Source organism: Heteronotia binoei, chromosome 4 (genome assembly GCF_032191835.1).
Source record: "Heteronotia binoei isolate CCM8104 ecotype False Entrance Well chromosome 4, APGP_CSIRO_Hbin_v1, whole genome shotgun sequence".
NCBI classification, from domain to species: domain Eukaryota; kingdom Metazoa; phylum Chordata; class Lepidosauria; order Squamata; family Gekkonidae; genus Heteronotia; species Heteronotia binoei.
Genome location: NC_083226.1, coordinates 156,590,773 through 156,617,815, shown reverse-complemented (window position 1 = coordinate 156,617,815; position 27,043 = coordinate 156,590,773). Strand labels below are relative to the sequence as shown.

General features: G+C 39.5%; 1 protein-coding gene across 6 annotated transcripts in view; it reads right to left on the bottom strand.

The window, feature by feature from the left end:
- The window catches only part of NADK2 (NAD kinase 2, mitochondrial), a 32,586-nt gene extending 6,076 nt beyond the window's left edge, over positions 1–26,510 (bottom strand). The window contains exons 1-7 of one of the 6 annotated variants that reach the window (XM_060236075.1): positions 25,938–26,510; positions 16,212–16,300; positions 13,946–14,034; positions 12,952–13,033; positions 12,413–12,496; positions 4,935–5,071; positions 1,304–1,382 (exon numbers count right to left, since the gene is read on the bottom strand). In XM_060236075.1, the coding sequence (XP_060092058.1) occupies positions 1,304–1,382; positions 4,935–5,071; positions 12,413–12,496; positions 12,952–13,033; positions 13,946–14,034; positions 16,212–16,300; positions 25,938–26,288 (911 nt within the window). In that variant the 5' untranslated portion in view covers positions 26,289–26,510. Of the gene's footprint in view, positions 1–1,303; positions 1,383–4,934; positions 5,072–12,412; positions 12,497–12,951; positions 13,034–13,935; positions 14,035–15,427; positions 15,595–16,205; positions 16,305–25,937 lie in introns of those variants that run through there. The other 5 variants (XM_060236076.1, XM_060236077.1, XM_060236079.1 and 2 more) reach the window with 5 other exon arrangements.
- Between the last annotated feature and the right edge of the window lie 533 nt (positions 26,511–27,043).

Below are 27,043 nucleotides of genomic sequence, written 5' to 3'. Positions count from 1 at the left end.
CAGCAAGCCATTTTGAAAGCCTTTTAGAATTTTCTATTAATACTGTGGGTTTGTTTGTAGTTGAAGACAAGTTAACGTCTCCCTATATGTAAGCATACAAACGCCTTCCAATAACATTTTCTAGCTATGTACACATGCAACCCTATCACTATTAGAATTAAGAACATTTGAGCTACAAATGAAAAAAAATCTCCCACTCAACTGAGACAAGTTAAAGTCTCCTTCACTCAGATGAAAAATACTTCATGCCTTCATAATTTATATTCCCTGGGGTATTCAAATGTCCAGCATAATTAACTTTAGAATTTTGATCCTCACACCACTTTGCTGTATTAGCAATGCACTAGCAATAAAGCAATCCCACTCAACTTTGCATTCATCTGCTTATTCTGTGTGCAAAGACCAACTGAAACAAGAAGGGTCAATTACTGTTATAGACAAACAGAGCAAATGTTCTTTCAAGAGTAAAAAGGGCCAATTCCAGTCATTTATGTATGTACAACTCCAGCTCACTGCCCATTCCCATCTCTGCAAATCTTCTGGGCCCTCTCCCTATTCAACTCCTTCAGCATTCCCTCCTTGAGTGTCTTAGTATTGCTCTATTGGTTAAGATCTACCCAAATACTTTCCAGTAATGGAAAAGGCACATAACTCAGCACACACCTGCCACCCACTTGTAAGAATTTGAGACTGATGGTGAAAAAGGGCTAATTTTTTAACTCCGCTAACTCAGCTCTCCTTTGGCATGTAAGAGCATTATTTTAAATAAACAGAATGGAGAGATGAAGTCGTATGTCCTATCTTCTCCTTTCAGCCTCCTGACACAGACAATATCAATAAGAAATTTAAGTTACTTTTACACCTGCATTTAATGTGCTTTGGAATCTGACCATAAACTACACTGATGAAGACCTAAACAAGAACTGACAAAAACTGCACATGAAGGATCTGAACTTCAGTACCAGCCACACAGAAGATGCTTGATATGCAACATCAAAGAGGCAATTCACAGACACATAAGCAAACAAAAAGAAAAAAGAATCACAGATGCATTGTTTCAGAGGAAAAACAAAAAGTAGAACATGTCCATAAGAGCATGCATCTTTAAAGCATGAAAGGGACAATACCATAACAGAACTCCGCGGGCTTTGCACAAATTCAGAAGCAGAAAGGTACAATTTGAAACTCATGACCAAACATTTTTACATTAAATATGGCAGCAAAAGCATATTCCCAACTTCACACTGAAGTTTACAAGCTCTAACAAACTGTAATGCTTTGGTGCAGATGGTGCTTAATGTACCTGGATGAGAGGGACTCTCCAATGAAAACTTCATTTAATGCTCTCACTGGCAACAGATGTGGTTTGGAGACTTGAGACTCTGCAGATGTGACCAAATTACATTGAATAAATATAAATGCAAAGGATAAAAGCCTCTAGAGACAAATATGACAAAATTGTTATCAATATTTCACTTATTTTACAAGACATATTTGCACACAGATATAAATACTTATTACTTATAAAAGCTGTTCCTTTCCTTATTTATAGACTCCTTCCATTGGTAAGACATTGGCTTGGAGGATTGTACAGACAGAACATTACTTCTGCTGACTGAAAGGATTTCCAACAGCAGAGCTAACCTTCCTCTCCTCCCCACTTCTTATGGAGCCCCAAATGCCAGTCCTGGTGGACAGGGAACTCCAAGCAGTAGCCCGAAAGGGCCTGCGGCAGCAGTGGAGAATCAGTGAACATCAGTCCCCATTTATTCATGGAAATTCTCTGCTGAATATGCCCCATTAATTGTTCAGAAATGTAATGATCAATTTGTGTGTATTGGCTTTCGTTCTAAACAATATGAAGTTTCCCCTACTCATCTGAGATGGTACATTAAGAACTGACCTCCATGTTTTAAGATACAGGATTAAACCAGCCACTGAAACACTGGAGTTTACTATGAAGGCTCCTTTTACTTTAAGAGGAGGACACTGATGACTGGATATTCTCCTACCCACAACTCCTGGAGGCAGGAAGTAGGCTGTTCCTTCTCTCTCCAGTGAGGAAGGGAGTGCCCACCATCCTCAGTTCAGAGACTTCTGTAGCGAATGTTACTCATCACAGAATGTGCCTTATCCATAATGAACTGTAGCTCTGTAGGAAAGCGTACTCATAAAACAGAGCACATGTGAGGTAACAGAAGGTAGAAAAGACAGTTTAAAACATCAAAGAATTATAAAATGAAATAATATGTGACAATTCTGTACCGGCACTGATCTCCGCCACTGAGGTTCCAATTCTTTAAAGTGATTACCCCACAAAAAATGGGGTAGGTTCAGAGTGCTGCCCCGTACTTCAGACAAAAGGAAACTTCACAGTAAGTCAGATGTGAAAAAACTGAACTCCTGATTGAAATATTACTAAGCAGTAGTCCCAAGACTGAGAGAAGAAGAATGCCAGCCAGTCAGAAAACTAGAGGAAATCAGACTATTCCCTGAAGAACCTGTTGACCAAATGCTGCATCAGCTGAAACAACCAAATTTATTTTATAATACCTGACAAATGTGGAAGCCAGATATTATAAAATAAATTTACAGGTATCGGAGACTGGAGCGCTGGCACTGAAAGCTGCACAGGTGGCTGCACTTCTCACTAAACAAGCTCTGACACCTGCTGATACCTGAAGACCTTGAGAAGACTAAGTCAGAGCTATTCACTCAGTAATCCACCTGCTTAGGGTTGACTTAGACACTCCCCCGCCTCCCTACCTCATTACTTGAAAAGGGAAATGTAGATGCAAAGTGCTCACCTAAAGAGTACCATTATTTTTCCTTAGGGAAGAAGGCTTAGGGCTGAAAGAAAGTAGATGAATGACATTCTGAATGATGGAAGACTGAACTGACTTGGCATGAAGACAGGATCAGTATGAAGAACCACTTTGTCCTCGTGGAATACTTTGGGTATAAACAGTGGTCCCAATTCCAGCACTTTTCTGGCTGAAGTTGCTGTCACTAGTAAAAGCACCATGAGAGTAAGCAACTCTAAAAGCACTTGAGTCCATCAGTTTTCTGCTCAGTTTCCGCGCAGTCATACTGAGCCGCTCAGAATCTGAATGAGCTATTGGTTTAGCATAGAGATCTAAGAAGCAGTGTCTCCAAGGCCAAGTTCCACCTTTTTCTGCTTGAACTTATTTATGACTCTGAGAGTTAACAGAACAGAAGGCAAGGCATAAAAGAATCTCAGTGGCCACAGCCCTGTGAGAGCACCCCACTGTCTGAGAACACAAGTACCTGGTGAAGAATCTCAGAAATCTGGCATTCTGGGAAGTAACAAGAAGATCCACTAGGGACTAACCAAATTATGGGTTTAGAAGGTGAACCAGTGAGTTGCTAAGTTCCCATACCCCTTTGTCCAGGCAACTATAGCTCAGTCAGTCTGCCTGTGTGTTGAGCACCCGACTGTACTCTGCCCTCCACAAACTGGTTTTTGGTTGGTTTTTGGCCATGAATCAATCTTGGCATCTTTTGTTGTAGTTTGGCGGAACTAGTATCCTTTCCCTCAGACAGTTCATGTGGGCTTGTCCAAAGCCACCATCAGCTTGCTGAACAAGCAAGGAGCTATAGTCAGAGCCCTGAACTAACAGCATTGGTTCCCACAAGAAAACCTGAGGAAACACCTGTAGGAAGGAAGGATGGGTATGTGGAGGTATGCTTCTGTCAAATCCATGAACACAAGAATATCCTCTTGCTGCTGAGCTCTAGCGATATAACTTTGAAGTTTTGTACAGCACAAACTTGTTGAGAAACTGATGATCCAAGATGGACCTCCAATCCCCATTCTTTTCTGCCACTGGAAAAAAAAAACCTGAGTAAGATGTCTGACCATCTGTCCTGAGGAGGCAAACCCTCCATAGCCTTGATCTGTCAAGTGAATTCACTGCATCTGATGTTTGTTGCATCTTGTTTGGACACTTAGAAAATTTGGAAGATCAGGAACCTGTCTCAAGGGGGATGAGAAAACAGGTATCTGTGAACTACCATGTTTAGCACCCACCAATCAGGAGTAGTTCTGGAACTGTCCTCCCAATGGTAGATTTCTGGTGTCAGTGCTGCTGATGCTTGTTCGATTTTCTGTCACTCTGCCTGTTTTTTACTCCAGAATGATCCTTAAAAGTAATTTCTGTAACAGGAGAGAGACCTATCAGTACAAAAGGGATGAGATCAGTATGTTTCTGGCCTCCTCCTTTCTGCTTCAGATAGGCATGACTCTTATTGTTTCCACAAGAATCTCATTCAGAAGGTCTCCAGTGGGATTACACCCTCAACATGCCAGGTGGCCAAGTTGGTCTTAGTTAGGGCACCTGTGTTTCAGCCATAGGTGCCCTCCATGCTGGCACAGCTGTGGCCATAGCCATGGCCAATAACTTCACAGAATCCACACCAGCATCCAAGACGAAGGGTGTTGGTTATCTGTTGAGATAAGCTGACAGGCAAGGGTTAAGATGTGGAGACACTCTGACCACTCTGCACAGCAGGCAAGAAAGCTGCCAAGGTCATTGCCATGGATGCACAGGGGGCTCAGAGAAATGGAAAATGAAAGTTGTAGTACAACAGCAGCCTTTCTATCTCTCTTTTTTTTTGGGGGGGGGGGGGGAGCAGAGAAGAAGAGTTGAGATCCAGTAAGTAAAGGTGCACAAAGAAAGAAACAACCTAAGAGCTTGATGAAGAAACATGGAGCTCTTTCCTTCCCTTGCTCTCAGGAGGAGGCAGGAAACAGAACTGAGGATGGTGGGCACTCTGTCTTCTCTGGAAACAGCCTACTTCCTGCTTTCAGGAATTATGAGTGGGAGAGTAGTCTACTGTCAGTGTCCTCCTCTCTCCAAGAGAAAATGAGGCATTTAAAACTGAGTTGATTTCAAGGTAAAGATTATACTTACTTTGATCTTGAAATCTTTCATTAACATGGGCCCTGCTGTGCTGTTCTTGACTCAACTGCTGTTCATGCAAGTCAACAGGGACAGGGTTAATACCTGTCCCTTCAAGGTGCAATCGGATTCGCTGACGCCACTGCCATCTTAAATAAAAGGCAGACCAAAACAATTGTAAATACACAATGTAAGCGTATTTCCACCAGCAATACAAGGGTTACCTGCACAGATACCTTCCAAGTATCATTAAATTAATCAATGATGTAAAAACCATTTGATTAGGTCCAAACTCACAAATTGAGATTCTCTGACTTTCCCTTCCCCCTGCTTCTAAATAAAATGCAGCGGGTGGGGGTGCATGCAAGAAAAGGAAATTGAGCAAAAACCTCTGGTTGAGCAGAAGAAGAAGGAAGGTGGTCCTCTGTGTCATATGGCACTTTGTTTAGGAGGGTTCTTGACCCTCAATAGTAGCTTTTTGGGGGGCGGGGCACAGGCTGCAGAAGATGATCAGCCTCTGCCATGAGTTTGTTCATGAGTTTGGATTCAACCCACTGAGTCTAGTTTACACAGACTTAAGATAGGAAAATATTATTTATTATTACAACCAGAAAAATTCTGGCAACTTAAAATAAGATTTCCTGGAGAAGGAACATGGGCTTAGATCCAACTACCTTTTCTGATGGTAAAAAAGTAAGAGGGGCATCTATTTAAGCATCCAAAATGGATACGCAGGGGACAAAAGCCATATGGAACAGTGGCTAACAGTAAGAAGGAAAATTGGAGAAGATGGAGTGAAACGGATAGCTGGATCCAACCCTCTGTATTTTCCTGGTTCTTCTAAAGTTACAATAGTGGAGGGATTTTGGTGTGAGTGGCTTTTAATCAGTGGAAGAGCATCTGGTTGGCATGCAGAAGGTCCTAGGTTCTACTCCCAGTATCTCCAGTTAAAAAACCTGGCAGTAAGTGATGAAAAAGACCTCAGCCTGAGACTCTGGAGAGCTGCTGCCAGTCTGAGTAGACAATACTGACTTTGATTAACAAGAAGGCAGGGTTTTTTTTAAAGACCTAAGAAGTTTTATTTGAAGGAGAAAAAAACCTACCTAAACAAATATAAATAATCTTGAAACAACAAAAGCAAAGTTAGCTATGTCTAAAAGAGCAACTGCAATAATTTTCCTTAACCGCAACAAGTGACAATAAGCACCTTCCCATCTCCCTCTGGTGTAAGCTCACATTCTAGGTTAAAACAATTTTTTATTTAGTAACCTATGGTAACAATATCTTATTCCTGCATCATTAATAACTTCTTTTTATCTATCCCATATATTACTTTCTAACCACCCCTCCCCCCGTTATTTGACCCCCGCCGGTGTTATTTACTTATAATACTAATATTAAAAGGTACCCTTAACTAATAAAAACAAAATTTTACATTCTTCTTCCTTCTAAGACTTAATCATTATCAAAAATTGTCCAATGTCCTTTTATTTTCCACTCTTTTTCTACCTATCTTCTGAACTTTTTCCACTCCGTCTTAAAAACTTCTAAGTCATAGTCTCTTAAAATTCTTGTTAATTTGTCCATTTCACTCCATGTCATAACTTTTACAATCCAATCCCATTTCTCTGGTATTTTTTCTTGCTTCCACAACTGCGCATATAATGTCCTAGCAGCTGAAAGCAAGTACCAAATTATAGTTCTATCTTCTTTTGGAAATTTTTCCATTTGTAATCCCAACAGAAAAGTCTCTGCAATTTTCTTAAATTCATATCCCAAGATCCTAGAAATTTCTTGTTGAATCATCTGCCAATACTTTTTTGCTCTTTCACAAGTCCACCACATATGGTAGAAAGAACCTTCATGTTTTTTACATTTCCAACATCTGTCTGGCATCTTATTGTTCAACTCTGCCAACTTTTTAGGAATCATATACCATCTATAAATCATTTTAAAGCTCTTTAATACTATGGAAACGTCGAAAGCTTCATAGAGTTCTTCCACAAATATTCCCAAATTTCCATCTGTATTTCTTTATTTACATTAATTGCCCACTTAATCATTTGAGATTTCACTACTTCATCTTCCGTAGACCATTTTAAAAGTAATTTATATAGTTTTGAAATTAATTTTTCGTTCTCTCCAAGCAGAACTTTTTTCATTTCTGTTTGCTCTTTTCTTATTCCTTCCGTTTTAATATAATTATCCACCAAGCTCTTTATTTGTTGCATTTGGAACCAATCATATTTATTATTCAGCTCTTCAGCAGTTTTCAATTCTATTTTGCCACTTTGTATTTTTAATAGTTGATTATATGACAACCACTTTTCTTCACCCGTCTCAGCTGTTATTTTTATTACTTCTGCTGGAACTATCCATAACGGCTTTATCTCATCTCCATATTTCTTATATTTCATCCATGTATTTAGCAAATTATTTCTTATATAATGGTGAGAGAAAAAAACATCCATCTTTTTTCCCCATAATACATATAAGCAAGCCAGCCAAATTTATTTCCATGACCTTCCAACACTAAGAGTTTTTTGTTTAACAGCATCATCCATTCTTTTATCCACACTAAACAAACTGCTTTGTGATATAACTTTAATCTGGTAATTGGAATCTGCCTCTCTCTTTTGCATCTGTTAAAATTTTCATTTTAATTTTTCTTTGCCATCTATTAAATTGTTTACTGTCTTTCACAATCGGGATAGTTTGAAATCAACACATTATTCTCCGTAGAATATTCATTTTAATTGCAGCTGTTCTGCCCAGCAATGACAAATTAAGTTTATTCAATTTTAAAATATCTTCATCCATTTTATGCCATAGCTTCTCATAATTATTTTTGAACAAATCAATATTCTTCATTGTTATCTTCACACCCAAATATTTTACCTTAGAGGTAACTTCACAACCCGTTAGCCTCTGTAATTCCTTTTGTTTACTTGCATATTTTTACATAGAAGTTTTGATTTTTCTTTATTAATACAAAGTTCCACCAATTCCCCATATTCTTGTATTTTAGCTAACAACAAAGGTGTCACTTGTATGGGATTTTCATTTATAAACGTTATATCATCTGCAAATGCTCTATATTTGAAAGTAAATCCTTTTACTTTTAATCCTTCTATTTCTTTATCTTCTTGGATTTGCATCAGTAAGATTAAAGAGTCATTATAAACAACAGTGGGGAAAGCGGACAGCCTTGTCTTGTACCTTTGCTAATTATCATGTCTTCTGTAAGATCTGCATTTATACATAGCCTTGCACATTGTTCAGTATATATTGCTTTTATCATCCTTATAAAGCTTTCCCCCAACTCCATTTTCTCCATTACTGCAAACATAAAGTCCCAATTTAAATTATCAAATGTTTTCTCTGCATCCGCAAAGAATAATGCTACTTCCTTTTCTGGATGTCTTTCATAATATTCTACAATATTTACAACAGTTCTAATATCGTCTCTTATTTGCGTTTTGGGGAGAAACCCCGCTTGATCTTCCTTTAATAGTGAGATTGGTCTATAATTTTTTACATTCGTGACATCTCTATCTTCCTTTGGAATCAACGAAATAACAGCTTCCTTCCATGTATTTGGTATTTTCCCTTTTATTCTTATCATGTTCATCAATTTCTGAAGTTTCAGTATTAACTCCTCTTTGAAGGTTTTAAAAAATTTAGCTGTATATCCAGGTGCTTTTCTATTTTTCATTGCATTAATTGCTGCTTCAATTTCTATTTTTTCAATTGGATCATTCAAAACTTTCCCCATATTTTCTGTTAAGGGTGCTTTTTTAATCTTTTGTAAATACTCTTCCATCTTTTCTTTCTTTATTTTAACGCCCTTAAATAATTTGGCATAATACTTAAAGAATTCTCTTTTTATTCCTTCTTGATCTACCACCTCTCTTCCATCCACCACAATTTTATTAATAATTTTACTTTCTCTCTGTTTCTTCAGTTGCCAGGCCAAATATTTTCCAGGTTTATTTGCTCCCTCGAAAGATTTCTGCTGCAGTCTTTTCAGATTCTATTCCAGTTCTTTATTTAACAAATGTCTCATTTGTGTTTGTAATATTGTGATCTCCCTCATAATTTTCTTTTTCCCTGGCCTTTTTCTCAGTTCCCCTTCTTTTTTCTTTATTTCATTTTGAATGTCCAACATCTGTTTTTCTTTTGCCCTCTTGTATTCAATGTAATCAATTTTCCTCTCATTACTGCTTTATAAGCATCCCACACCGTCTGAAATTCTATATCTTCTTTATCGTTTATTTGGAAGAAAGCTTTAGTTTCATTTTCTAGAGATGTCACTATTTCCTTATTCTGTAGTAAATCTTCATTCAATCTCCATCTTCTCGACTTTTTAGACAATTTTATAATCTACATTATTGGGTTATGATCAGCCCCTATTTTAGGTAAAATCTCTATTTTCTTTGTTATAAGGCCTTAATCTTTAGTGCCGCACAAATGTCAATTCTGGAAAAAGTTTTGTCTTGCTGAAAAAAAGATATAGTCCTGCACTTCATGATTAAATTTCCTCCATATATCCTCCAAGTTTTCTTGTTTGACCAATTCAAAAAAAGACTTTGGCAATTTTCCTTCCTTATTATCTTTTTCCCCCAGACCTATCCAGTGTGTTCTTAATTGTTCCATTAAAGTCCCCCATTATCAAAACTTGATCATACGTCACTTCTTCAAATTGTTGTATAATGTCTTTTTAAAAAGCATCCTTTGCTCCATTTGGTGCATACAGTCCCATTAACAACGGGGTTTTTTGCATTTAATGTTATTTCTACCACTACAAATCTTCCATCTTTATCTTTAAACACTAATTTCGGGTCCAATTCTTGTTTAATATAAAAAATCACTCCCCTTTTCTTCTGTTCAGCCAATGAATGAAATTCTAGTCCCAATTGCTTATTCCATAAAAATTTGTAATCCTTTTGTTTGATATGTACTTCTTGTACACAAACGAGATTACAATTTTGCTTTTTAATCCAATGAAACGTTGCCTTTCTTTTTTGCGGTAAATTTAGTCCATTTACATTCCAAGATAATAATATGTAATCCGTCATGGTGCAAATTCTTTATGTTCTTCATAAAATCCACACAGTTCCTGTGTGCTTGTAATTGTAATCCTTTTTCCTTGTAGCTCAAAGCTCAGACCTTCAGGTATTATCCATCTATACCTCATTTCATTGTCCCGTAATTTTTGTCAATTTCTTATATGCTCTTTTGTCATTTATCGCTTGTCTTGGCAACTCCTTCATAATTCTTACTCTGCTGCCTCCCACTATCAATGTCTTTTCAAAGTTTTTATTCCTGATTTTTTCCACCATTTCTTTTGTCATATATCTTATAACCAGATCTCTTCGTAGATTTTTTTTTTTTGCATATAGTGAGTTCACTCTATACATATAGTCATACATGTTTCTAGTCCCTTCAGGATCTTCCTCCAAAAATTCTGCAATTATTTTTATTATATATTCTTCCAACTCAGTTTCTTCATCCTCAGGTGGTACTCTCTGACGTATCTGGGTCTCCATTAATTTACAGTCATGAATTGCCACTTTTTCTTGTATTTTTAACAAGGTGGAATCATGTACTTTCACTCTCCCTTCCACCTCTTGCACTTTTTTTGATGTCACCACAGTCTCATTTCTGAGATCCTATATATATATATTTTAGCTCTTCAATATCTTTTCTAATTTCTTTTTTTTGAAGCAGTTATCATCTCCTTCATCCCTTTCATTATCCTGGCTTCCATTGCATCTAATTGGTCTTGCATTTTCTCCAGTGAAGCAGTCCTTGCACGGGTTTGCTTGTGGTCTGACATGCAAAAGCACCGAAAATTTGACCTCACCAAATTAAATTTCAACTATCAGATTTAAAAGAGTGAGGCTTGCTCTTTTCAATAAGCCTAATTTCGCTGTACTCAGAGCCTCCTGGGCTCAGATATTAATTTTTAAAGTTTTATTTTTTTCAAAATGGCGGTCGCGACTTTCTGCCTCAGTTTAATTTTTTTTTCTTTTTCCTCTAGAGGCTTCTAAAATGGTTATTAACAGTAATGTCCAATAGTATTTACCTTATAATCGGCACCTCTGTCGGCTCCACCAATTTTTAATGTCCCAAACACTTTAAAAATTTTATTTAAATTTTAGCCTCCTAGCAATGGCCGCCGATGTTTTTCTGATATTATAGTCCTACAGTAGGCTGGCTGCTTCAATGATTTCCCTTTTCCACCCGATACTTCCTGCTTTGCTTGCCACCAAATCCCGTTTTCGCTGGTAGAGAGATCTCACGATACTTGACGTATTTCCTGTGTTGTTGGCTGTGGGAGCTGCAAATCTATGACAATGGGGCTTTTTCTCCAAAACCGCAAGTAGACAAAACAATAAATTCCTTTCCACTTTTTAGCACTGTCCTTTAAATTTACAAAGTCCAAATTTCGCCCCTTCTCCCTTTCTTCTTCCAAGCTTTCTAGATTTCAATTTCCCACCTTCTGATTTTATTTTGTTTAACTTTAATTAGTCCCGGAATGAAAGATAGCAATCTGTACCTTTTCTGTAGTTATCCAGATCAACACCGGTCTTGTATAGCTTTAGATGTTTAGCAGTATCAAAGAAGATTAGGATCCTGTCAAGCTTATGTCAAATAAATGACTCTGGAAACTTCTGCAGATAATGAAAATGCAACTCGTCTCCGGAGACCCCTCAAAGCCTCAAAGGAGCCCCCCCCCCCCGGGACTCCCTTTTAACCAAGGTAAATCTCCTCAAAGTTTCCTGTGCATATCTTGGACTGATCTGACTGAGAAAAGTAGGCAGTAGGCATTAGATTGCCTTCCACTACCCCGAACAGAAGTTCCAGCCTTCTCCCCTTCTGAGAAGCAGTTAAGCTCGGCATTTTCCAACCCCGGAAGTCCAAGAAGGAGGCAGTTTCTTGGGATCAAGTGTGTCTAGTATGCTGGTCTTTGGCTGAGCAGTAATTTTAACATTACACTACTAAATAAAGGAAGAAAAAACAAAAGCTATAGCAACCTATACAAAAAAAGCTGTCAGAACTATATTCATTTTAAAACAATAAATCTCTCCTGTACTTTTTCCTTCAAAAAAAGACAACTCTTATTCTTTGTACATGGGAGGCAAGCCTCTAGCCTTTTCCCACTTATGTCCAGAACTTGCCTTGCTGTATATTCATTCTTGCAAATTCCACCAATCAGCTACTCTGTCAGTCAAATAAATCTTCAAGGCTGACTGGACTACTTTATATCCTTGGGTAAATGAACGTAACACCTAGATTCAATCTTTCACAACAGGATTCAGCAAAGCAATTTCATGGAAGTTACAAATTTCAAAATGATCTAGCATAAATCGATCTTCATGATCATATTCTTGTATTAACTGATCTTATAATAAACCATAAATGTAAAGCCCTGAATATCCTTCCATGTTGAATTGTATCTCTAGAGTTTTTTTAAATTTGCTTACCTGAACTCACCACGGTAGAGTTTCTGTAGAGCATCTGGAAATGAGTGTGTATAGCGTACAGGCAAACACAAATGGCCTTCAGATCTGGGTCAATAAAAACCACAGTGAAAGTACGAGAATAAAGTATGGTGACATTATCTATCTCCTTCCGAGAGAACTCCTCGCTCTCATTCATTCTAAAACACAAAAGTAATCCAGTATTGTCTTACTTATTGATTTTTAGACAATATTCTTGGGAGACCAAGCTATTTGTTGACTGTTTCCCACAGGCTGACAAATTTGCCAAAGCACTCTTTCATAACAGTTCTTGTTTGGGAGTTCATGTGGTTAAAGATAAGCTGAAATCTAATGAAGTTACTTGATTTACTAAAATCTACAACAGTGCCTTTCCATATAAAATAAAAGACACAAAATTCACTGTAATTATTGTCCAGGATGAGGAAATATTTATGGCTATCAAAATGTATGGCAGTCAAACCACTAGGCTTATATTGTATTGGCTTACAATAAGGAAAGACACCTAAGAGTTTTAGGCTCACCTGTCTGGGTCTGTGTTTACTCCAATAACTGGCTTTAATCGGTCCAGCACCTTACTGGCTGCCAACAGCATTGTGCCATCACCTGGATGGAGTACACAATTGAGATCAGATTGCTTTTATGTAAGAGCATTTAAGTATTCCAATGTGTCGTATACAAACAGGCTTACGCCTGTATCATTTAAGATATTTGTAGAACCCAATACCAAAAGACAGACCTTAACATGAAACACAAACTGCCATCAGAAAACACTTATGAAGAAAGACTGAGGCCCACAAAAACTTAAGTTACTCACCAGTATGTGCTTTAGAAACATATTGCTATTTTTCTTAATTTGTACATATATTCTGAGGAACTGACTTTTAAAAAGTATGTTTTTGCGAGTTTTATTTGGTAGCTCCGAGCAGTTTGCTGAAAGAATCCTATGAGATTCTTTCACACAAAAAGCCTACAAAAATGTATATAGCAGCAGAACAGATGCTAACTGTGTTCTAGCCAAGTAACAAAGTTATCTATGGGGGTGGTCAAACACACTAAATAATGCACTTTCAAGGCACTTTTCAACTGGATTTCGCTGTGTTAAATGGCAAAATCCACTTTCAAACAGTTTCTGAAGTGGACTGAAACAACATTATTTGGGGTGTTTGACCACACCCTATCACAGTTAAACAGGGAAGTTCAATCCTCATAAGCCTGCATATTTGAATGAATTAGTAATTTCTGAAGTCTTTTTATAGACATACAAAATTCAGTAAGAATAGTTTTATTTGTCATGTTTGGAAAAAGTTAATGCATATGTCAAAACACTAAAAGGTTTTAATTTGGTTTAAAATTGAAAATTCTGAATCCTCAAGATTAAAAATGATAGAAACAATCACCATCCTGATACTTGAGTTTAAAATTGCTTGTACCCAACCAATTTTCCATTCTGCTACAAGAGTTCTCATTCAAGTTTACTGTAACTCAAAATACCATTCCCCACTCACAAGTTAATACCTCCTGCTGCTATAACTGCATCAGCCCACCGAACGGTTTCTTCATTGTATTCTCTGCGTTTCACAAGACGTACCTCAATCTTCTCATTCCTAAAAGGTTTATGGAAACAGGAGTTCTTGTGAGTCGGATTCAGGAGTCAAGGAATTTAAGCTTTCAAGTCAAAAATACTAGGTTATGAAAGTAAAACAAAAGCTCTATGAAGGGCAAAGCAGATGAGTTACTGATTGCTGTAGTGTGACAATGAGAATCATGAAAGTATTTGTAAACTGCACCACGATACAGTAATCACTTCATAAGGAGTCTCTGAACATGATTCAGCCCAGTATTTCTCTCTACATTCTCACAGTAGGTGTGAAACATTCACTAATCAACATACATCAGGGGATCTGGAGGGGGGGGGTTGTTAGGAAATAAGCCCATTTTGGGTCAACAAGATTTGTAGATACAGATTAGAGCTTGCACTCTAACACTAAGTGACTTAGTGAAAATGCAATATTATTTAAAATATTTATGCTGTATCTTTCTGTAACAATATTTGAGGTGGCTCCCAAAATAAATGATAATAAATAATTACAAAGCAGCAAACACAGGACAAAGGCAATTGAAACACTATTAAAAGCAGGATAACAGTATCAAAACAGCCTAAGAATGTCACAGCATGAACCTGCTAAAAGTCCTAATGGCCTAAACACAATGAGTTGGATCTTACTGGATTTTACACTGGAGCAAGACGCAAGAGAGGCAATCTTACTAATTTCCTTTGTCACTTCCACTTCATCCTGAAAGGCATTTTGTCCATGCAGGTTCTATGACCCCTGGCACAACCTTCCCTCTTGCACCAGTATAAAAGCAACCCAGCAGCAGCATAAATTTGAGACAGCTAAAAACAACCAGAGATCTAAACGGCTTGAGAAAACAAGTCTTTGCCTGGAGTATAACAACTGCAAATTCAGCATCTCTGTGGGAAGAAAATTCCAGAGCCTGAGTGGCCGCATTGAAAAGTTACTGTTCCCGATGCTCACTCACCTAGCCTTTGAAAGTGGGGCATGCCACATAGAGCCTCTGGTGTTGATCATTTTAACTGTCACATAAGAAAAGGGTGATCTTTCAAGTACCCTGGTTCCAAATCATGTACTGCTTTATAGGCAATAATCAGCGCTTTAATGTTTGCTTCAAAGCAAATCCACAGCTAAAAACTGGAGTGATGTGAACCATGAAGCTTGTCCCCACCAGCTATTTAGCCCTCTTTACTCAGGAATTTTTATACCACTTTTCACCCCGAAGGGTCCCAAAGCAGCTTACAGAAAAATACAGACACACTAAAGTGCTTGTGCCTCTGGCCATGCCCAGGCTAACCTGACACATTTTGAGCAAACTGAAGCTTTCCAGTAGTCCTCATCAGTGGCCCTACATAAAATACATTGCAGTACTTAAATCTGGATTACAATCAGCATGGGTAAATTGGTTAAAGGTGCTACATACAAACCACAGAGGAGATCTGTACTTCCAAATCTCTGGCCGATTTCTCCCAGGGTTTTCATGTAGATGTTAAACAACATGGGGAAACAGAACAGACCATTCGGGGGCAGTGTATTTTAGATGTTCTGGGTCAAACAGTTCTTCCCCAACCATCACCTTCTTGAACTGGTCTGCCAAGAAGGAGAACTACCAATGAGCAAAACCCCTGCAACCCACCTCAACTAACCAGGATACAATTAATTGAACCAAAAACTGATGAGGGAGTTGAAGAAAATGAAAAAGGACTCTCTCTTTGCCCTTCTCCCAGTGAAGGTCATCAGCCAAGGCAATCAACACAGTTTGTCCCTGAACCAATTTGAAATTAGTCTAGATGTTATATTCTACTGGATGCAACTACAGACAACTCACATGCTAATGGCTAGTTGACTAAATACTACAGAGTTTTGAGAATACTGGGCACAATTCACAGAACTGCCTACAGCCAAACTTTTTGCCTCTTTACACAGAAGCTCCAACCCCTTTGCTGAAACAGAAGATGCTTCTGAAACTCAAATTTGCAGAAAGAATGTATGGTTGTATACTGGTAGCTGCTGAACAGAAAACGAAGTGAAGGGCCAGGCTAAGTACATGTAATCCCTGTTGCATGTGAAAAACAGCTTTGCTCAGAGCCATTGTAATAATACTTATTTGCAGGACACACATAGAATCATGTTCCAAATATCAAGAACCCTGATTACTGAGATAATTGCCAAAGAGTCAAGTCAAAATTTTTGATACATACCCTTACCTTAAACTATCTACAACATGCTCCAAGTTTTTAATATGAATATGATGTCGCTCAAGTAGCCCGCTGTAATTAGATCCCTTTAATGCAAGCTGCAAAAGATAAAACCACAATTTAGCAAACAAGGAAATTGCCTCCAGAAACCAATGCAACAGGATACAAACTGTCAATTGTAGTATCCTGATGTAACTAAAACAGTCAAATATCTTCAACTAATAAATACCTTTGACATTTGATCAAAATTAACATCAGCTTCAAACCCAATCCAGTAAATCAACAGTTTTAGTAAAGTTGCAGGTAAAATTCTGCATGCAAGATCACTATGGTAAGTGAAAATCTCCATAAATTGAAATTAATCGCAACTCAGAAGCCACTGCCTGGATCCTGACAAATACCAGAAAATATAACATTTAACTATCTTTACAACTCTGAGCAATTGTTACGAACTTCTTTCCATGACTCCTTCAGTATGCTGATGCTTACTTTTAAAGTCCTTTCATAGCCTGGCTCTTATAGAGATTAATTCTCCCATGTAAGTTCTATGCCATTTATGTCCAAATGGATAAGGCCCTCACCCTAAAACTGCCTTCTTTATGAAGTTAGAATATCCACTGCAAGAAACAGGGCCAGTACCAGAACTGCAACGCTTTGTGATCCCCTCTGCCTGATGCTGAGGTATGAAGCTGCTCTTCTGTCTTCCTTTTCCATGCAGGATGCCAAATTGATTTTGGATCGTGTTTTGTTTCACTTTATAAGTACTGCACTCATGACTTAAATTGGCTCTATCTGTTGCACTGCCTGAATGTAGGACAAAAGCAGGACACTTTCCCCCCCCCCCCAAAAAAAAAGAATATATTGTTTTGTTGCTAACAAAAGATCAAATCACTTATAACTCTGGAGACTGTATTTAGATCTCTCTCAAGCAATTTCTTTAGAAAAACCACCTACCTTGGTAATCATGTACTGAAGACAAATGCTCTGCAGTTGAATATAGTGATAATTCTACTGTGTATGTAACCGTTACCGGCATGTAATGGATAGTTCTACATATTTTACATCTTTACAAAGCTTCTTTACACCTCTAAATTTATTGTTCTCATAATGTTTATGAGAACTGATTCATTCCAGTAAAAGCTGGTGTTGAAAATGATTTCAGTTTCATTAAAAGTGTACATATGGAAATGCCATAGTGTGCAAACTCAAAAGATAAAGATATTGCAAACAATTTTAAAAAGATTCAAAATTTCCAAGCTCCATTGATAATAACAGAACAATATAATCAAGGACATGGGCATCTATATGATCACAGTTGTGCTACAATGACAACTCCTGCGTTCTTATAAAAGGACAAAGGGTGTAGTAAAAATGTAATTATTGCAGGCAACCCTTTTGTCTAAAGGGAACAGGATGAACTGCAGGCAGTTTCTCCCCCTTTCTTTCCCCCCCTTATACTGCATAGCTTATAAAAAGGTAAAGGTAGTCCCCTGTGCAAGCACCAGTCGTTTCCGACTCTGGGGTGACGTTGCTTTCACAATGTTTTCACGGCAGACTTTTTACAGAGTGGTTTGCCATTGCCTTCCCCAGTCATCACACTTTCCCCCCAGCAAGCTGACTACTCATTTTACCGACCTTGGAAGGATGGAAGGCTGAGTCAACCTGGAGCCAGCTACCTGAACCAGCTTTCGCTGGGATCGAACTTAGGTCGTGAGCAGAGGGCTCCGACTGCATACTGCAGCTTTACCACACTGCACCACGGGGCTCTTAATAGTTTATAGAAATTATTATACTGCTTTTGTTTCATCACTTCTCTGTGTAATCCACCTTTATTGTATGGTTTATTGTATGTTTCATACTGGTCTGTATTACATTGTTTTATAATCCACCTTTAGTCTCAATCAGTTTTAAATAACTTTAAGAAACCACGTGGTACTGAGTAAAAAACCACAGATACATGAGTTGACCATGTGCTTTCTGCCAAAGGACTATACAGCCAGATGGCACTGTATAAAACTTTACCAGTTAAGCAATCACATTATTTCTACACTGTTTCCATTGCCTTTGCCTTATTTCTTAGGCCTCCACAATCAGCTACCTGTATCTGCCCACAGCGTCTTGCCTTACAGTTTTAATATCCACGATTTAAGGTACTTAGTTCACTAACATAAAGTATACAACAAAGAGCATACACAAACCCACCAATTCTTATTGGGCTTGGAGGCCAGCAAGAGTTTATTATTCTGCTTCTTGCTTGAAAGAGCAAAGTACTAACAATTTGTACTTATGGGCTAGAAAGGGGTCTTTACTGCAGAAAGGGTATGTGTATATAGCAACCACATACCACCAATCCATGATGCAGCTGACATTTGGGAAGAGGCACTCTGTACACCTCTTAGTATTGCCAGAGGCTTTTAAAGGATTTGTTCTTCCTGCAGTGGAGTACACTGGAAGCTAATCCTTTACTGGAATTAAATTTAGTTTCCACTGGCAACCTGGCAACTGTATTTGTAGAACATGGGCATGCATTTCAAGGTACTTACAGAAAACTGAGGGCTTAAAGGACACCAAGCTAAAAAGATATTACATTTAAAAGAAATTAAGCATGTCAAACTGAGTGATTAAGCTCACAGAAGAAAAACTTGAAAGAAGCTTCTGTATGTGCTTCTAATGGATTATTATATCTAGGGAGCACTTCATTCTAATTCTCTGTTGCTTTCAGAATTCTGGCTGGCCAGTCTGTTTACTTAATTGTAATTCTGGGCAGCCTTCAAAGTGCTTACCAATACAGACTGATTAAATGGAGATAATACTGCCTGAACACAACTTCTTCTACAGGTTTATAGTAAACTACATACAAGCTGCATTCAGAGAACCCACAGAAAAGTTTGTACAAAGAATCACAGAGTTGGAAGGGACCTCCAGGGTCATCTAGTCCAAACAAATTATCAATAGAAAGCCGGATTTCAACCTAACTCTACAGCTGCATAGACAATATAATGAATTGCCAAATAAATGGGTAATGATGGACTGACCAACCTGCTGAAAACAGGAGGAGACAGGTGGGTTGACTGTACCTTGGGAGAGGACCCTGACTAAAACTGGACTTGGTGAGATGACAGCATCCCTCATGTCCCATCATTCTGACTGGATTTTAGAAGTAAACACAAGAGCTGCTTCTTTGTCCATAGGAAGACTTCCCACATGCCACTTTAAGTGCAGAATACCATGTTCTACTTTTCTTCTAATGTTGGTAGAACAATATTATAGTCTGTAGATTTTATCATACAGTAGTTGGCAGCTCTGCTTATTCAAGAAGCAAAAACTAAAGAGGTAATTCAAGTGGCAGTTTTTTTGTGACTTCTTTGCCTGAAAGTGACATTTATATAGAATGTAATCAGAGGTGCTGTGGCCACACAGTGGACCCTAAAAAGCCTGATAATCCAGACCGTTTGCACTACAGCTTTGATTTAAGAGAACTGCTACTGAAATAATCCATACAAATCTAAACAGATACCAAATCTGTGTGTTTAGCCTCATCACAAGGTCAAGGATACCAAGACACAAAATATTCCATGAATTGTTATGGCAGGCTTTTTAATATATCTGCTCAACACAAATGCACAGTGAATTGAACTTTGTTCACACAGAAGTGTTTCACCATTTGAAGATGTGTCCAAAAATCTGACCTTTGGATTATCCTATCAAATCACAATGTAAACACTCACTATCAGGAACCATGTACATGCAAACAAAGCCAGTCTGGTAGGATGAAAAATGTGGCAGAAATATGTTCCGTTAAAAAGGCACTAAAAACATGCTTTCCATTCTATCTATAGATATATACTTATACACACACTAATTATCTTGTGTTTGACATTTAAGATACCAAAATAAGGAACAGAAGAGCAACTAAGGGTTAGTGTAGAATTTTGCTAACATAAACTTATAGATACACTGCACAAGGACTCCAACCTTTCCAGCTTTTCCCATTCTCATTGCCCATTTCTGTCCAGGGAAGATTTATTCCCATGGTCACAGCTCCATTGTGGAATAGCAGCTGCAGTGGGAAGAGGGCAAATTGTTCCCCTCTTGCTCATCTACCAGTGGAGTGCCTCTCTCACAAACAGAAAACAATTTAACCTCCCTCCCAGCGCAGCCTTCTGACTAACTATACACAGGTCCCTCAATCCTAGAAATAACCTTTCCCAGGGTTGGAAATGGTTTCTGGACAGAGGGGAAATCCAAGTTTGGCAACTATCAGCACCTTCTGGTGATAGATTGTAAAATCCAACTCAGAGAATCAGGGTAACTGAAGTTTTCTAATTATCTCCACAAGATAGATTGCAGGTGTATTTAGAGCATTTTTTCCTCTTACAGTAAATATAGTAAGTGAGTGAACATATTAGCAACGTTAATTTAAATGGGCTGTCACATCAGATTACAGTTTGGTAGCAACTAAACCCAACTAATCTTTACTGCATATATGAAGAAACCTGCACTAGGAGTTTAGCAGCCCAAGTCTAAGTCTAAAATGGGAAAGAGGTCAGTGTCAAATTATTAATGGCTTTTTCTATAATAGCCTTCAGAGATTAAGCTCTTGGAGCAGTAGTTAATCCCAAGCATTAAAAAGCCAAGAAGACAGAAGAACCAAGTAAATCAGGAATATACAAATAAATGGAAAACTTCCTTTTTCTGCTCTGCCAATACAAAAAACAACCACCACCACCCCTAAACAGAACTACTGAGACCTTTGAATACGGCAATTATGTTCTGAAACACTGTACTCTGGCTTTAGAAAAACAAATGCAAAGAATACAACATTGTTCCAAGAAGTTATTTTAGTATCTTTTTTGCCTGGAGTGAACAGATAGGCATTCACATCAGCATGCAAAACTTATAAAACTGTGGGAAAAGAAAGCATGGGACTGTGCCAAGAAATGGCAGAATCAGAGTTAATTAAATTCTTTGATCTGTGCACAACAGAATATAATTTGGCAAAGCTGTGTCACTTTGAGGCACTGTCAAGACAACTCCTCCTGCTGCCAAGTGAAAACAAGTAAGAAGTCTAGAATGGAAAATAAGAATTTAACGGCATTTTATTTCCTACACAGAATCTTAGCCCTGCTGCACAGCCTTGATGATGATGTGAAAATCATCAAACTGCTGCTCCACAGCAAGTCACTTGATTTAGAACTGGTTTTGAAGCACAGATGTAGTCAAAAGCAAGCTGAAATTGAAGGGAAATATACACAACACACCTATGGCAAAAAAAATGAAAAGAAACTCTCTATGTAGGTCATATGCCTCAAACAAAATTTTGGTAAGTCAAGAAAGGGGATGTTATAAACGTCACAATAATAAAGAACTAAGATACAGTATCCAGGTGCACAACTTCACTCAAAATGAGCCAAGAGATTTAATACAGAAAGAAGATTGATTCCCAGAATTACACACCACATACAAACCCACTGCGCTTGAAAAATGCTATGTACATGTTTTCAAGGAAGATGACTACCTTGTTCTGTATGTTATAGAACAATGCAGCAGGTGTTACTAGCCCACTAGTCAAAATGGTCACATACACTGCCTAAAGGTGTACTTCAGCAAGTTCAAGCTAAACTTAAGCACCGCACTTAGAAAGCTTGCAACAGACACTGATTACTCTGGGGGCAGGCAGAGTAAATGATGTCTTACATATATTGCTGTGAAGTGTTATATATATCTAGATAGATAGATAGATAGATAGATAGATAGATAGATAGATAGATAGATAGATAGATAGATAGATAGATAGATTGATAGATAGATGATAGATAGATGATAGATAGATGATAGATAGATGATAGATAGATGATAGATAGATTGATAGATGATTGATAGATGATTGATAGATGATTGATAGATGATTGATAGATGATTGATAGATGATTGATAGATGATTGATAGATGATAGATAGATGATAGATAGATGATAGATAGATGATAGATAGATGATAGATAGATGATAGATAGATGATAGATAGATAGATAGATAGATAGATAGATAGATAGATAGATATTTAATTTAGATATACAATTCTTTAAAATATATACATAATTTTAATCTGTTTTAGCAGATGTATCCTGTAGCCTTGGCAGTAACATACGTTGATATCAATCTTCACCTCCTTTTGCCAATGCATACTCCTATTCTCACACTGCTGCTGTTTCCCCAAATGGTTATCCCCTCTTCACATTTCTACCATATCCCTCTCCTAGCCACCTGACCAGAGCCTTTATCTCTTTCTAGAGTCAAAGGCCCAAAAGAGAGAATTTTAGTGCTAGACATTCAGCCCTCACGACACTGTCCTGCAATAAACATAGCAGCCCTAAAAATGGCTGTGCATCTAGCTGGTTTTCCTCAGATCAATGCATACCAATCTCATGTGACCAGTATTTTGATTGGAAAAATCCATACTAAACCATAAACAAATACTTCAGTTAGTGGCTGATGTATTTGTGCATGACAGGTATACATCTGTATGAGACATCTGGTTTGCCTTGAGGAGCTATTCAAATATGCTTCTCCTGGCACTGTTATGCTCGCTTTACCTACAAATGCTTATTTCAAGGACAATGAAACAAAATTAAATAGAATGCCTAGGTAACTGTTCAGAAAACACATTGTAGGTACCTATAACCTATAAGGTATATTATACACATGTGATACACTATTAAAGGCTGAAAAGATCTGATGAAACAATGTTTAGAAAGATGACAAGGACTGTCCCAGAAAACAATATATTTGTTCAGTGACTAAGTATTGTGGAACTGTGCTTTTTATGTGCGCTGCACTCACCATCCATAGGATCTGTTACAATGGCTAGGGATGACCAATCATTTATTGTTACTCTTTCCCTAAACGAAATGGCTATAAAGTGAAGTAGCCTTGCAAGCCTTCGTACTAGCTAGTCTACACTGCATAAAATATCTAGGGATCAAAGAGCTGACAGCCAACACATTTTAGGATGGGTGGGTCATAACAGTGTTTACAGAAAGGGGGAATGTATAGCTGAAACAAGAAATTGTATTTAAGTAAACCTAACAGTAAATCTTTCAAGTGGCACGCATCTGAATGGCTACTCCGGGCAAACCAAATACCACACATACATGCAGACCATTCTGACTATATAAAACTGAAAAGCAGCCTTGGGCAGCTGAGATCAGCAGGAAAAAAAAAAAGATGATACACAACTATTTCCCCACCAGCTGTTTTTTCAATTCAAACTCCACCCCAATCTTTTTCTCCTACACCAAAGATGACATGGGTTATGATACTTGCATGCAGAATCTGACATGGCTCTCACCACAGAAGGTTGCTAGAAAGTCCAAGAAAAGCTGCAGGGCTGCCATGCAAACATGGAAAGCCAGATCAACCATTTAAAAGTTCATTCCAGCACCTAAAAAACAGAACTAAGTTTTCATTAGAACCAAGAGTGGTTTTTTGCTAAAAATCTTTTTTTTCTGATTAGTATTATTCTTCATCTTTCTCAGAAGGCACATCGATGGTGACTTCAGCTGACTCCCTATTCCTCACATGGTTATTAATGGCAATATAACCACTGTGTCAAGGAGCAAGTGAATCAAGTCTTGCAGGCTTTTTCCCCCTTTGATAACTTTAGTCTGTCTCACAGTTCAAATGCAAGCTGTATCTATTTGTTTGACTACAGATCATCACAAACATAGCTGACTGTATTTTTTTAAAAAAAAAATAACCTTGGGAAGAGGGCAGGCATTGCTGGTTTACTCCCACCATCACAGACAACAGGGCTCCACATGCATGTGCAAGCCAACACATGCCTGAAGGCAAGCAGTATCCTACACACCATGAAAAAAGCAGGCCCAGTAGCCATAGTCTGTAGATGTACAAACTCTTGCAGAATATGGAAGAAACACAAAGGGCAAACAGGTGCGATCCTGCTCCTTTCATTACAAATACTGATCGAATCGCAGAATCGGAAGGGCCCATACAGGACATCTAATCCAAACCCCTGCTCAATGCACTATCAGCCTAGACTGAGCATCTCTGACAAGTATTCATCCAGCCACTGCTTAAAGTCTGCCAGTGAGAGGAAGCTCACCACCTCCCTAGGTTGCTGATCCCACTATAAAAGAAGTTTCACAGTAGGAGTTAAAATATTAAAAGTGCGTTAACATTTAACACTGCGTGTATGTATCATAGGTCTGAAAGAAGGGTATGTTCAGTGATTTCATAAGCATTCTTTTAACATGAACAGTTCCCTGTGTTGACTACGTGCACGCACATGTAAAAGGCCAGCTCGGCACATGCAGCAGAACATAAGAGAAGCCATGTTGGATCAGACCAATGGCCCATCCAGTCCAACGCTCTGTGCGGCCAAAAAACCCAGGTGCCATCAGGAGGTCCACCAGTGGGGCCAGGACACTAGAAGCCCTCCCAAACTGTGTCCCCCAAACACCAAGAATACAGAGCATCACTTGACCCAGACAGAGAGTTCCAACAATACGCTGTGGCTAATAGCCACTGATGGACCTCTGCTCCGTTTGTTTATTCAATCCCCTCTTGAAGCTGGCTATGCTTGTAGCTGCCGCCACTTCATGTGGCAGTGAATTCCATGTGTTAATCACCCTTTGGGTGAAGAAGTACTTCCTTTTATCCGTTCTAACCTGACTGCTCAGCAATTTCATAAAATGTCCACGAGTTCTCGTATTGTGAGAAAGGGAGAAAAGTACTTCTTTCTCTACCTTCTCTATCCCATGCATAATCTTGTAAACCATCATGTCACCCCTCAGTCAACATTTCCCCAAGCTAAAAAACCCCAAGCATTTTAACCTTTTTTACAGAGAAAGTGTTCCAACTTTTTAATCATTCTAGTTGCCCTTTTCCGCACTTTCCAATGCTATATCTTTTTTGAGGTGTGGTGACCAGAATTGTACACAGTAATCCAATGAGATGGTATTGTTTCCGAATGCTCCTCCTTGCACATAAAAGGGACTTTCTGCAAACACAATATCAGCAGCCCAGGGAGAAGAGACTGAAACCCTCCAGTCCAGATTTGTTTTTGTGTAAAGAACCCCCTCCACTTTTTGCCTAGGCTATCATCCCCCAACTGCTATCATGCACCTGTTCTCTGAGGTGGTACAGCCCTCCCCATAAGGCACCTGAGGACTCTACCACCACCCCCACGCACTGGGTCAGGGGTGGCCAAACTTGTTTCATGCAAGAGCCACATAGAGTAAGCATCAGATGTTTGGGAGCTGCAAGCCATGAACGTCAGATGTCTGAGAGCTGCAAGACAAGGAAGGGATGCAAATAGATGGAGGGGGAGGGGTGGAAAGAAAGCAACTTTAAGTTTAAATGCCTTCTTCAAGCCACCAGCTGGCTTGCCCTGGAGAAGTGATTTAAAGAGAGAAATGCCTTCTTTTAAGCCAGCCAATGAGGCTGTGGGGGCTTCGAGAGCCACACAATATGTGTGAAAGAGCCACAGATGTTTGAAAGCCACAAGCCATGAACGTCAGATGTCTGAGAGCTGCAAGACAAGGAAGGGATGCAAATAGATGGAGGGGGAGGGAGGGGGAAAGAAAGTAACTTTAATTTTAATGAGGCTGTGGGGGCTTCGAGAGCCACACAATATGTGTGAAAGAGCCACATGGGGCTCCTGAGCCACAGTTTGGCCACCCCTGCACTGGGTCAACCCAAGGAAGGCCGCTCACCAGCTGCTTAAGGTCCTCCTCCGAGAGGCCGGCGAAGCGGTAGCGCTGCTGCTCGAACTCATAGCGGGTGGTCTTGGCCACCACCACCACCCGAGAGGGGCGGAACCCCCCGCCGGCGGCTTTCGAGGGGAGCTCGGAGGAAGCATCCGCGCTGAGGTGCCGGGGCGAGGGCGACGACTGCGCCGAGGAAGGCGCGGGGAGCCCGGCGGAGGCGAGGAGGGGAAGCTTAGAGGTTAAGGTGAAGCGCCGTTGATGGTGGTGATGCTGCTGGCGCCGCCGCGAGGATTTGAACAGGGAGCGGAGGGCGGCGCAGGGAGAGCCGCCGCTGAGGAAGCCAGGGAGGCAGGTCATAGCCCCGGGGGCTCCGGAACGTCCTGCGGGCGCCGCCGCCGCCACAGACCGAGGCCAGACAGCCGCGAGCCGGCCGGCCCGCCTTCCCTCAGCCTGAGCCTCAACGGCACGGCGCGCGCTCTCGAACTGAGCCACTGCGCATGCGTCAAAAACCTGCGCGTGCCGCTTGACACACGCACACCTCTTCCTCAGAACCGCCTTCTGATTCGCGAGGACGCCGCGACCTCTCTGCAGCAAAAGGGAACGAGGCGTGGCCTAGGACGATTCTGCGTTAGCGTCACCACGCCAATACTCAGTGGGGACACGCCCACTGCTCGCTGTTGCCCCGCTCCTCCCACTCATTCGCTCAAAGATCCCGCGGCTTTCCGATTATGTCTCTGCGCCTCCGCTCGCTTCGACCAATCTCCGCAAGGCGAGACGGAGAGGTTCCGAATCCTTGTGACCCAGATACTGCGATAGTGGGCGAGATGCGACGTTCTAGCTGTGTGCATGCGCGGAAATGTCATAGTGGTAAATGGGGAGTTGGATACGATGGAGTGGGCGGTTGAACTGAACCGCCAAGAGGAACCGTGTTAAACGGTAATTCAACTCGTGCCTACTCGGTAGTAAATCCTATTGGGCCTCATGACCACCAGGGGTTTGCTCCTAGGAAAACATGATTAGTATGCAACGTTATATAGTGCAATCCTGTGCAGGTTCGCTCCAGTCTGTTAGATTTTAGATGTAAGAGTGCACCCAATGGCAATGTTCCGTCT